The 13,901-nt window shown below is 39.2% G+C and overlaps 1 protein-coding gene across 1 annotated transcript in view; it reads right to left on the bottom strand.

The window, feature by feature from the left end:
- Window positions 1-1,359: 1,359 nt before the first annotated feature.
- The window catches only part of RAB4A (RAB4A, member RAS oncogene family), a 43,434-nt gene continuing 30,892 nt past the window's right edge, over window positions 1,360-13,901 (bottom strand). The window contains exons 4-8 of the mRNA XM_046654136.1: window positions 13,014-13,076; window positions 11,026-11,180; window positions 9,578-9,673; window positions 7,197-7,333; window positions 1,360-3,068 (exon numbers count right to left, since the gene is read on the bottom strand). Of these exons, the coding sequence (XP_046510092.1) occupies window positions 7,218-7,333; window positions 9,578-9,673; window positions 11,026-11,180; window positions 13,014-13,076 (430 nt within the window). The 3' untranslated portion in view covers window positions 1,360-3,068; window positions 7,197-7,217. The remainder of the gene's footprint in view (window positions 3,069-7,196; window positions 7,334-9,577; window positions 9,674-11,025; window positions 11,181-13,013; window positions 13,077-13,901) is intronic.

The following is a 13,901-nucleotide window of genomic DNA, read 5'->3' as shown; positions in this document are numbered from 1 at the left end:
TCTCAAAACAACTCCTTAAAGAAGTTAATAAAATCAGGAAGTAACTGAGCAACAGCTGAAACAAACCCAGATTGTATGGACATGGACAAGTGACTGACCAGTGAAGAGACTCACTTTATAAATGGCACAAAAAATTATTAAAAATTTACAGGTGTTTTTAAATCCCTCTAATTCTCCCCTCCAAAAAGAAAAAAAAGGACAAAACTGACAGAAAATAAGAACCATCTACTATGTCATACTATGTAATTACAAATCATTTAAGTTTCTAATTTTAGCATCAGATTCTTCACTCTGAATATTGTTGATCTGTTAGGAATTAATGTTCTTAAAGATTTCAAAAACTCTTACGTAAGTCATAAGTAATATGTTTTCAAGGAAACCACTGCAGATTCCCAAATTCTGATGTTCTCATTTTCACTTAAATGCTGGACTGTGAAAGAATAAGTTACAATCTCAAGTCTGAATGGAGTTCAGAATCTTTTTCTGAGAAGACTGAAAAAATACTTTTCTAGAAATATAAATTAAGTGTTCTAAAAACTGAAGCTGTGGGAAATGTATACATAACATTTGTTACTAGGCTGACCATGGTTTAGTAAAAGACACATTTAGTCTTCGTCCCTTCCTGGCTCAGAGCTCCTAAAAGCCTGGAAATTTCCTGACTGATAGAGTGTCTTTTGGTACTCATAAGGATCATAAGGAGCCCCTTTTGAGCACACAGGAGTTTATGCTAATGAGATGACTTAGGGTGGGGCCCCTGGAGCACCTCAGGATGGGGGAGGGGAGCTGGAGATTAAGCTCTATAAAACCTCTGAATGTAGATATTTGATGAGCTTCTGGACTGGTGAATAAGAACACATCTTTGTGCTGGGAGTTAGTACACCCCAAACTCCAAGGGACAGTAGCTCTGGCACTCGGGGCCCTTCCAGACCTGGCCATGTGTACCTTTTCATCTGGCTGATCACTGTATCCTTTGACATCCTTGGTAATTAGCCAGTAATCTAGTAACTAAATTGTTGTTCTTAGTTCTATGAGCGGCTCTAGCAAATTAATTGAACCCAAGGAGGGAGTCGTGGGAACCTCTGAATTACAGCAGGTTGGTCAGAAGCCAGGTAACAACCTGGACTTGCAATTGGCATCTGAAGTGTGTATGTGTGGGTTGGGGGAAAAAGGGGCAGACTAAGCCCTTAACCTGTGGGATCTGATGCTATTTCCAGGTGGACAGTGTTAGAAATGAATTGTAGGACACCCAGTTGCATCTGGAGAATCAGAGAATTGGGTGGTGGTGTTGGAAAACACTGATCATCACCTAATTATCTCCCCTCTTCATTTTCCCTAAAAGCCTTTAAGAACCACCATGGCTTGATTCTCCAGCAACTTTTATTGGTCGAAGGATGTGGAATGATATGCAGTACCTCTGGTTTAATTCACAGGCTCATTTATAAACCAACTTAACATTTCTTATTTAAAAAATTCTTGCTTTTGAATAAACCGATGTGTTAGAATGGACATGCTTCTATCCCATGCAAAAAGCTGTTGGAAAATGAGCAGCCTGCAAAATTATCATACATGAGACACTGAATGAAAAATTCTTCCAGCGAGGTCCAAGAAGTAGCTCAGTCTGAGAATTTGCTTCATATTCTGACTTTCAAAATAAAATATTGAAGGCATAAAAAAAGCAAAGTTAAAATATCTAAAACAGATACATTCTGATATTTTTATCCAAGTCATTTCCCAGAGTGTGTAGTGCTGCTGTGCTCTGTTGATTAAAATAAAACAACAAAAGCAGTATAGGCAACTTCTAACTAAAAGGTAATAAAATTCACCAGTCTGCAGCTAAAAAGTCACAGTGAAAGAACACATAGAAGGTGAAGAATGCTTTTTAACCATTCAGCCTTAAATAATACTGCATTTCAACTTTAAAGAAAAGTTCTATATATTTTTTGCTTTGACATTTTAAAATATTAGAACAAGTCTTTGTAATACAATATATATTATACTTCAACATACCTTATGTGAATTAAAAACATGTCAACTTAACTTTAGTAAGGCATTTAAGTATTCAGCAAAAGCTATACAGAAATTTCTTCATGAGTGGTATCCCTTTAATAGTAACTTGATTTAGTGGGTTTCCTTAAAACGAACACAAAACAAAAAGAGACTTAAAAAAGAGGCAGTGATGCTCTAACACTGAATCCCAGAAAAAGCACAGTAGCAAACAATGTGTTTTTTAGCAGGGAGACCAGATAGGTCAGCAAATTGGGAACAGATGAGCAGCCCTAGGTTACACGGTCCGTCAAATTCACCAAGAGCTGAGAGTAGAATCCACTGCTTAGTACATTCGGTTAAAAGTACTGGAATCCTTAGTGCTGATCACGGCGCCTAAAACAGAGCAGGTACTCAGGCTAGACTTCCTGAACTGACCTGGATGAAGATGCTTTAAATCAAGAGAGAGGTGGACAGTGTTCAAGTTCATGGAAAACTCCATTTGTGATTTTATTTTGGTATGTGAGTAACTACTAATCTAGTATTTCAAGTGTGGATCAGTAAACACCTTGTGGACTGTGGTAAAGGGAATTAAATAAGTACTGCACTGGCCGTCAATGCCAGAGTAGTTGAATATCAGGTCATAAATATAATCCACTCTGCAATATAACTGACATGATGATCAAAGCACACCTCACAATTGACAGATTTTAGTTCATATGATTAAAAAAAATAAAATATTAGACTGCATTTAGTACCACATTCTACCATATCATACATCAGATACCATGCTGTGGAGATGTACTGGGCTAGCGCATGTACAGTCCATGGTCAGGATTTATCTGAAGATGAAAGGGGAAATACGGAGAGAAAACTTTCACATACATGGATACATCTAATGGTGGTGTCCACTGACTTAGATTTAATATATGGTTTGCTGTGCCACATCTACTAGTTTGTGTAACATCCCAAATAATTTTTTTTGCACAAAGATCTACTTCTGTTTAAAGTAGAAAAAGACGGTGGTAAAAAAACTTCTTCTTCAAGCTCCAACAATTGTGTCCCAAATACCACTGTATGAACACCTAAAAAATATTAAGAACAATTTAGAAATATACATAACTATAAATATACAAACAAATATGACTTAAAGTCTCAAAGGGAATTAGTGAATACTCCCAACTTTTATTTAAACTAACCTACTGCTATTAGATAATGCTGACTACACATAAAAAGTCTATTATGGTAAATGAGAAAGAGGAAGCTTTAAAAAATTAAAATCCCCACTTGCAAATTTTATAAATGAGCCTTCTGTTTTAGCAACAGGCACATTCGTTTAGACTTCAATTAACCCAAAAAAGTTTCCTCATTGACATAAAGGCAGAAGGATCTCTATCTCAATCTCTCCCATCAGCTTTCTCTCAATCAATTCCTTTCTTTCTGAGAAAGAACACAAGGATTTCCTATAGAGTTTCAATTCTTTCACGCAGAAATCTAACTTTTTTTTAATAGGTTAAGTTAGGTTTAATCTACCATTTTGCTATGTTTTCTATTTGTCCTGTCTGATCTTTACTCCCCCTTTTTCTGCCACCTTTTGGATTTTTAGATTGATTACGTGTTTATTCCATTTTTATTCCCATGTTGGCTTATCAGCCCAACCTCTTTGTCATGTTATTTTAGTGGTTGCTTTAGGATTTTCTTCTTATAAAGACTATTTTTTCGTGCAGTTTCAGGTTCACAGCACAATTGAGGGGAAAGTACACAGATTTCCCATATACCCCCTGGCCTCACACATGCACAGCTACTGCCCCCATTATCAACATCCCCCACCAGAGTGGTACTTTTGTTACAATTGATGAACCTACAATGACATGTTATAATCACCCCAAGTCCATTGTTTACGTTACAGTTCCCTCTTGGTGTTGTACATTGTATGGGTTTGGACAAATATATAATGTCATGTTATCCAATAGTATGGTATTATACAGAGTATTTTCACTACCCTAAAAATCCTCTGTGCTTCATCTATTCATCCCTCCCATCCTCGACTCACTGATCTTTTTACTGTCTCCATTCCAGAATGTCATTTTTTGGAATCATACAATATGTAGCCTTTTCAGATTGCCTTCTTTCATTTAGTAATATGCATTGAAGGTTCCTTCATGTCTTTTTATGGCTTGATAGCTTTTTCTTTTTAATGCTGAATAATACTCCATTGTCTGGATGTACAACAGTTTATTTATCCAACTGCTGAAGGACATCTTGGTTTTTTCCAAGTTTTGGCAATTATAAATAAAGTTGCTATAAACATCCATGTGCAGGTTTTTGTGTGGACATAAGTTTTCAACTCCTTTGGGCTTATCAATACCAAGGAGTGAGACTGCTGGATGACATAGTAAGAATATGTTTAGCTTTGTAAGAAACTGCCCAACTGTTTTCCAAAGTGGCTGCACCATTTTGCGTCCCCACCAGCAATGAATCAGAGTTCCTACTGCTCCACATCCTTGCTCACATTTGGTGTGGTCAGAGTTTTGGATTTTGGCCATTTTAGTAGGTTTGCTGTAGTGGGATCTTATTTTAATTTGCATTTCCCTGATGACATATGATGTGGAGCGGCCTTTAAATGCTCATTGCCATCTGTGTATCTTCTTTGGTAAGGTGTCTGTTAAGGTCTTTGGCCCATTTTTAAACTGGGGTGTTCTCTTACTGTTGAGTTTTAAGAGTTCTGTGTATATTTTGGATAATAGTCCTTTATTAGAAATGTCTTTAGGAAATATTTTCTCCCAGTCTGTGGCTTGTCTTATTCTCTTGATGTTGTCTTTCACAGAGCTGAAGTTTTTAATTGTAATGCAGTCCAGCCTATCAATTATTTCATGGATCATGCCTTTGGTGTTGTATTTAAAGTCATCATCATACCCAAGGTCTCTAGGTTTTCTGCTATAGTATCTTGCAGGAGTTTTATAGTTTTATGTTTTACTTTAGGTCTATGATCCATTTTGAGTTAATTTTTGTGAAGGGTGTTAAGGTCTGTGTCTAGATTCATCTTTTTTTTTGCATCTGGATGGCCAGTTGTTCCAACACCATTTGCTGAACAGACTATCTTTGCTCTACTCTATTGCCTTCGCTCCTTTATCAAAGATTAGTTGACTATATTTATGACAGTGTATTTCTGGGCTCTCTATTCTGTTCCATTCTATTTGTCTGTTCTTTCACATACCACACTGTCTTGACTACTGTAGCTTTATTGTGTCTTGATGTTGGGTAGTGACAGTCCTCCAACTTGTTCTTCTCCTTTAATATTGCATTGGCTATGGTCTTTTGCCACTCCAAATAAGCTTAGAATCAGCTTGGTTTTCCTCATATAGACTTTGTACATATTTTTTTAGCATTATATCTAAGTATTTCCTTTCTTTGGATGCTAATGTAAATAGTATTGTGTTTTTAATTTCAAATGGCACCTGTTCATTGCTGGTATATAGAAAAGTGATTGATTTTTGTATATTAACCTTGTATCTTGCAACCTTATTATATAATAGTGTATTTAAAAGTCTGTGGATTCTTTTGGATGTTCTACATAGATAATCATGTCATCTGCAAAGATAGTTATTTCTTCCTTCCCAATCTGTATATCTTTTATTTCCTTTTCTTGTCTTACTGCATTAGGTAGAACTTCCAATATGATGTCAAAAAGGAGTTTTGAGAGGGGACATCCTTGCTTTGTACCAGATATTAGTGGTACAGCTACAAGTTTCTCACCATTAAGTATGATTTTAGCAGGCTTTTTGCAGATATTCTTTATCAAGTTGAGAAAATTCCCCTCTGTTTCTAGTTTACTGAGAGTTTTCATCAAGAATGGGTGTTGGATTTTGTCAAATGATTCTTCTGCATCTCTTCATATGATCATGTGATTTTTCTTCTTTAGCCTGTTCATATGACAGATTACATTAATTGACTTTTGAATGCTGAACCAGTCTTGCATACATGGGATAAAGCCCACTTGGAAGTGGTATATAATTCTTTATACATTGTTGGATTTGATCTGCTAATATTTTGTTGATGATTTTTGCATCTATATTCATAAGAGATATTGGTCTGTCGTTTCCTTTTCTTATAATGTTTCTATCTGGTTTTGGAATTAGGGTAATGCTGGCCTCACAGAGTGAATTAGGAAATATTCCATCTGCTTCTCTCCTGTGAAAGACATTGTAGAAAACTGGTAAAATTTCTTCCTTAAATGTTTGGTAGAATTCACCAGTAAACCATATGGGCCTAGGGATTTCTGTTTTGGAAGGTTATTAATTATTGGTTTGATTTCATTAATAGATATAGGCCTATTCAGATTGTGTATTTCTTCTTGTGTGAATTTTGGCATCTATTCCATCTAGGTTATCAAATTTGTGGGCAGAGAGTTGTTCACAGTGCTCCTTTATTATTCTTTTAATATCCGTGGGATCTACAGTGATGTCCACTCTTTCATTTCTGATATTAGTGATTTGTGTCCCCTTTTTTCCTTAATTGGCCTGGCTAGAGGCTTATCAATTTTATTGATCTCTTCAAAGAATCAGCTTTAATTTCACTGACTGCTTTCTGTTCTAATTCTTATTATTTCTTTTCTTCTGCTTACTTTGGATTTAATTTGCTCTTCTTTTTCTAGTTTCCTATGGTGGATACTTAGATGAGCGATTTTAGATCTTTCTTCTTTTCTAACGTATGTATTCAATGCTATACATTTCCCTCTAAGAACTGCTTTCACTGCATCCCCCAAATTTTGCTAAGCTGTGTTTTGGTTTCATTTAGTTCAAAATATTTTTAAATTTCTCTTGAGATTTTTTCTTTGACCCATGTGTTACTTAGAAGTGTGTTGTTTAATCTTGGATTTTCCGGTTTTCTTTCTGTTATTGATTTCTAGTTTAATTCCATTGTGGTCTGAGGGCAGACACTGTATGATTTCTATTCTTTTAAATTTGTTAAGGTGTGTTTTACAGCCCAGAATGTGGTCTCTGTTAGTGAATGTTCTATGTGAGCTTGAGAAGAATGTGTATTCTACTGTTGCTGAGAATATCTATTAATTAAGCAATCACCTCTCCTTTTCATAATGTAGCTGCAAAAAGCAATACCAACCTCTACAGTTAAGTATGCATGGAACTCTGGGTAGTGAACAGAGTACAAGGTCAAAAAGACAACAGAAATGATGCTGTGATGTGAGCACCCACCTGTGTGCTCCTGTGCTGCTTCTAACAACCACACTCCTGAGCATTTGGGGCCTGCGTGCGACGTGGCGACCGCAACTGTCTCAAGGCAGCATCTCCATACTGAATACCTGAGCCCATTCTTTCTGGGTCCAGCTCACCTGAGGACCAAGCAAGACTTCCTTTAAAAAAGCTTTTATGGTTTCTGTGTTCCCCAAAATATATTAAGTGAAAAAAGCAAAGTGCAGAACACTATGTATGTATGCCACTGTTTTTTTTTTTTTTTAAAGATTTTATTTTCCTTTTTCTCCCAAAAACAATACAAAAGGATGAAGTGTCACTCTTCCTGTTGAGACTCAGCCCTTCCATCTGGGCCCCTGACCCTCTTTCTGTCCTACTTCACCCAGCACTCTGTTTTCTCTCTGTCATCTCCTCTCCGATCCTTCTCTCCTTTACCTTCCACCTTTCCTTCTCTCTCAGCATTTACACATGCTAAAAGTTCTTCTATCACCAAAACCTCTTACTTTAAATTAACCCTTTGTACCCTGCTGTACCAGTTTCGTCTTCCTCAAGAGGAGAGTCAAAACTCTGTGCTTTCTCACCTCCTATTTGTTTCTCAATTGCTGTCTTCTACCTTCATAATTCTAGAATTGTTCTGGATAAAGATGAATAATGACTTCCTATTGCCTATCCCAATGGATATTTTTTAACTCAGTTCTTAGCTTATGATACTTTTCTCTATTGCATTTGATAATGAACAATCCTTCAACTGAATTTTGGCTGACATGATATCCACTTTCCCTGGATCTCTTCATCCATCTCTGACCATCTCCTTCTTTCTCTTTCAGAGGCTCCTCTTTCTCTGTTCGCCTTTTAGTCTCCAGGGTTTTGCTCTTGATCACTGCTCTTCTCACTATCCACTGCTCTCTGGGTGATCACATTCCTTCCAGAGTTTCAACTACTCCTATATATTGATGGCTCCCAAATGTATACTGCCAGCCCAGATTTTCCCCAAACCTTACTAGATACCTCCATGTGTTTGTGCCAGTGGCAGTGCAAAGGGAACAGATCCAAAACATAATGATCTTTATTCCAGTGAACCTGCTTATCCTCTGGCTTAACACTGTCTCTTTACTGAGTTACTCAAGGGAGCCAGTTAGTTATCTTTGGCTCCTCCTCCCTTCCTGACTCCCTTCCTCATTCCCCACCCAAAATCAATTGCCCTGCCTTAATATTTAGCATGTGCTACTCCCACAGTATTTCTTAGATTCCTCTATATCTCTTCATCCCTACTTCTACATCCTTGTTAAAGCTTTAATCAGTCACCTTTTACCCAGATTACTCAAAAACATGTTAACTGGTATCCTGGCCGCCAGCGCTGTTCTTCCTTCAATCTGTCCTCAACATGGCCATCTACTTATATATCTCAAGTCACAACCTGACCACATCTCTCACTGCTAACCACCCTTGAATGGCTTCCCACTGTTACAGCAGTGGTTCTCAATCCTGGATGAATATTAGAATAATCATATGAGAGAGCTTTTAAAAATGCTGATGCCTAGGCCATACTACAGCCCAACTGATTCAGCATCTCCAGACGTGGGGCCTGGGATTCAAATTTTCATGCATCCCAGGTGACTCCAGTGTACAGCCAGGGTTGTGACTCAGTAACCCACCAGATAATGTTCCAGACCCTTGACGGTCATCACTGGCCTGGCTGCTGCCTCTCTTCAACTTTCTCTCCTGCCATTCCCTACTGTAGTCTTTTTGTTCTAGTAACTTCAACTTTCCATCATTTTCTGCCAGTCTCAACTCATGCTGTCCCCTCTGCTGGACGAGCTTCCTCATTCCCTTGGCTGGCTCACCCGTCCTCATATTTTGAAAGACTGAGCTCAGTGGTCACCTCCTCTTGGAAGCCCTCCCTGACACCACTCCCCTGGTTCTGTAGGTTCCCCTCTTCTGTGTGACCCCAAGATCCTGCGTACCTGTCAATTACTGTATTAACCACATGATTTTATAATTATCTTTTAACTGTCTCCCACAAAAGACAGTTTCTTGAGGGTAAGGGCTGTGATCTACTCATTTTTGTATCCGAATACCTCACAAAGAATAGGCAAATAGATATCTGAATGAATCAATTCAAAGGTGAATGTCCACATAGAATTTTGGTTGATATTTAAATAAAAATCAACTTTAATAAATGACAACTACATAGTATTCTGTCACTGGGCTCTCACCTCAGCCACACGGACAAGACCTTTAAACCCATGAGTACAATTTTAGGTTGGCAGGTGTAGAGAGAATACTCTTTGACCACATCACTGCTGGAAATATTAAAAAGTGACACTGTTGAGCTAGAGAGTAATAATATGCTAAGAAAAGTGTATTAATGGAAAGCCTTTTACCTGATTCAATTTTGTTAAGTATTTTTCTTGCACATTGTACAAAGGCCTCTTCTACATTCTCCCCTGTTAGTGCACTTGTTTCCAAAAACATCAGCTCTAAAATTGACATGAAACAAAATATGAAGCCATGTTTACAAGATGATCATAATCATTTAATTACTAACAGCTTGTTTTCTATTATCTTAGAATGGCAGGAGGAATGTAATTTATTACTTAAAACCATGTGTTTATGCCAATATAAAAGCAACAAATGTCAATGTAGTTTTTAAATGTTAGAAGAATTCTAACCTTTTCTGAAAAGTAACTAGTACCTTGTGCTAGCACTTAAGTCTGTTGCAGAGACTGAGTAATCACCAATGCTGGGTAAGAAGCAGGCTGGTTGAAAGGGCCCACTGTCGCTACAAGACCAAGCAGCCATTTCCTTCTCCAAATAATTTTCATGTCACCACAAATACAACCCACAGGTGTTTAAATTTTTGGGGGGGACAACACTGCAGTTTGTTATTTTGACGCTGAAGAGGTCTCAGATGAGTTAATACTCTTGCTATCCACCAGAGCAGTGACAAGCCCAGCAAGAGGCCTGTCTTCCGCGCTGCCGGCAGGCAAACCACAGCCTCTCCAGCTGCCTGTTCCCTTACTTTAAAAAGCAGGCTCATTTAAACGACACTTAAATTCTTTTTGAGCTTTAACATTCTAAGCCTTTCTGTTTCTAAATAGCTTCTTTACAAAAATATAATGGCTTATGTTTTTCTCTCGTGTTTATTTTCTTAGCAGAAAATCAGCCCGTTTGTAAGAGTATAATTTGGTAGTCCTAGAGTCCAACTGAAAATTGCTATTAGGATATTTTACTTCTTGATTGGTTCTAAAAATCAAAGTTATTTAAAATATCTGAAGTCTTATCAGTCTGTTATCTATAAGCAACCATTAATTTTATGTGTCATTCCATGTATTCTATATGGAAATTCAGAGAATTTTCAAAGGCATCTAGAACCAAATGACTTAAATTTAATGTAAGTAAAGTAAAGCCAATAAGTTCAGTATTTCTTATACAGATTCCCTTTCTGTTTAGATCTAATATTTCACCAAGTTAGCTTCAAATTACGTTAAAAAAATGACATCATCTGATTAGGGCCTTTAAAAATTGTTATAAATTTCACTTTATAGTGAAATGAAAGAGAGACCTATAACATTCAAAGATCCTAAACTGGAAAGTCATTACAAATATTAATTAATTTGCTTTATCATTATAGTAACTTTTGTAGGCAGAATGCAAATAGTGAAAATATGCTAAATAAGTCTAAATTTATAGTAAAAACAATTGGAAGTTCCACATTTCCTAAATATAGTTTGATCTTAAAACTCCAGTAGATGTTTTAAAGTTGCTTTCAGCAATGTTATTACCCTCAATCTGCCATTTGAAAAGCAATAACAGGTAAAAGGTCACTTGCCATTTTCTTGAGCAAATCTGGAGGCTTCTAAGAAAGTAACTTCACGATCTGCATCCAGGTCCTTCTTGTTCCCACAGAGGATGATCACAATGTTCTGACTCGCTAGCATTCTGGCATCTGTTAACCAATTAGTAAGCGCATTGTAGGTTTCTCGGCTGCATAATATAAGATTGTGAAAATAATACATGTATTTTATAAAACTAGCAACTCTTTCCAGTCATTCACACTACTCACACTGCTTTTAAACATGTCAGGGTAATGCCAACAACCTTTAGGGTAACTCAGAAAATCTGAAAGCCCCAAGTATACACCATACCCACAGGGCTTGTTTCATTTTATTTCTAGGAAAATGAGACAGCAAGTCAGACATTTTGTTGTTTTTTGTTTGCCCAATCAGGGTGTAAAAGGAAAGAGAAGTTCCTTCCTTCATTGTACAAATACTCACTGAGCTCTTTCTTAGTATGTGCCACACTCTGCTAACAGCTAACTGCTGCCATTGAACAGAATCGGGCAATATGCTGGAACTTTGTTTTATAGGAAGTTATCACAGTGATTCTTTATAACGACTCTCTCACACAGACTCTGTCATTATCTCCCTTTTCCATGAGAAACCTGAGGCCCAGAGAGATTCATTAAGTTGCCTAAAGTGACCCAGCAGCAAGTGGCAGAGCCAGGACTTGACCAGGTCTGTCAGACCCCAGGACCAACTCTCAGACCTGCTGTTTTCAGCCCTCATATAGCTAAGGACAATTTCCTCTACTGGTACACTTTGACAGCCTTCTGACTTCACACTTGAGCAAGCCGAGCCTTTCACCACCTGGGGAAGTGCAGTTGGGCTGGGCCAGGAGCTGCCTGCTGCCTCGCCAGAGCACCTCATTCCCAACACAGACTGGGTGTGCGTCACAGCAGCAGGGTGACACCCTCTCACTGGACAAGTTCCTACCCAGAAAGAGCCCCCAGATGATACGGTTTAGATGGCACAATTCTAAGGTGGTGCTAGCAAACACTGAGATCAACACCGTCTGATGGGATTTCCGTGAGGACAGGAATGTGCTACAATCTGCACTGTCTAATACAGCAGCCACCAGCCGCATGTGGCTGCTGAGAACTTGAAATGGGGCAAGTGAGACCAAGGAACTGAATTTTTAATTTAACTGTGATATGTGGGTGATAGCTTCACACAGGACAGTGCACTCAGATCCTTATGATGTGCCAAGAGCTTTATATTAACCAATTTAACTGCCCAATAACCTCACGAGTATTACACGATCATCATTACTTCATATAACAGACAAGGAAACTAAAATCCAGACAGTGAGAGCACCTTGCCTGAGGATGTCACATGGCTGATAACCCAGAACTGGGATTGGACCCCAGGCCGTCTAAGCCCAGAGCCTGTGCCCTCAACCTTGATCAATGTCAATTCCTTCTAATAATTTACCACACATAAAGCTTCACTAGGTGAACCTTAAGGAAAGTGTCAAAGTATCGTGTTAAAAAACAATGAAACACTGGGGATGCTGTATCTAAAACCTTACCAACATATTTTTTTTTTTTGAGGAAGATTAGCCCTGAGCTAACTACTGCCACTCCTCCTCTTTTTGCTGAGGAAGCCTGGCCCTGAGCTAACATCCATGCCCATTTTCCTCTATTTTATACATGGGACGCCTACCACAGCATGGCGTGCCAAGCGGTGCCATGTCCGCACCCAGGATCCAAACCGGTGAACCCCGGGCTGCTGAAGCGGAACGTGTGCACTTAACCGCTGCACCACTGGGTTGGCCCCACAACATATTTCTTTATGTGGTAAAGTAGTGGTAGGGGCTGCTTCAAAAATGTTTAAGACCCCAAATGAAAGGGCTGAGGGGCTTCCTGAGTCCCAGCCAGGCTGCCTGCCAGACACACAGCACACACTGCCCCAGGTGCACCTGCACAGGACCGGCATCGGGAGCAGATCGCCCAGCTGCCCTCCCTGGGGTCTGCATTACCTGGTGATGTCATAGACGAGGAGAGCCCCTGCGGCACCTCTGTAATAGCTTCTTGTCACAGACCTGGAAGAGATACGCTGCTTTTACTTTCAACTAGTCAACACCCTTCAGTACTGAGCACCAGCTTCCCACGCAAAAGCACCCATTTTTGCTTTGTAAACCACAACACAGAAACAGATGTTGCTTTAAAAAGAAACAATTCAGAGATCTGAATATACTTATGAGGAGCTACTCTGTCTGAAACCATGTCACACGAACAATGGGGAGTCAATGGATGTCAAGCTGGGACCACTCTCCAACAGAACTGCAGCCAACTTTGAGAACGAGGGCGGAGGTGCCTTGGGGCAGACAGGAGCCATCACAAACGCCAGGGGGCACTAAGCGCTCAGCATCCGGCTCGGGTTCCTCTGCGGGTTCTCTCTTCCCCACTCGCCTACACAGCTGCCCGCCTTCTTCCTGGGGAAAAGGGAACTCCTCAGATGGGAGCACCCTCATCTTCCAACACGAATCCCCAGCCTCCATGCCCTGGACTCCCCTCCTGCCCTCCCCATCACTGACAAGGAGACTGTACTATCCCTTATCCCTTCTCCTATTCATGAGGATTTTTTCCTTCAGTAATATACTGTCTCCTCTGCATTACCAATCTCTGCCTCTTTGTCAGATTTTTCCCATTAGCAAAATAAAATTTGCTCTGGTACCTCCATCTAAAAAAACAAGACCACACACCGCACAACCCTGTCAGCTACTATCCCGTTGTTGGCTCTTTCCTGCATCCCTATTTCTCAAGAGCCATCTTTACCAGACCCCTCCTTTTCATGTCCTCCAATGTGGCATCCACCTCTGCTGCACCACTGAAACAGCCTGTTAGGTCAGGCAAGCTTCACATAT

The sequence above is a fragment of the Equus quagga genome, chromosome 2 (genome assembly GCF_021613505.1).
Source record: "Equus quagga isolate Etosha38 chromosome 2, UCLA_HA_Equagga_1.0, whole genome shotgun sequence".
NCBI classification, from domain to species: domain Eukaryota; kingdom Metazoa; phylum Chordata; class Mammalia; order Perissodactyla; family Equidae; genus Equus; species Equus quagga.
The sequence above is the reverse complement of the archived record's forward strand: the minus strand, read 5'-3'. Positions and strand labels throughout refer to the sequence as shown.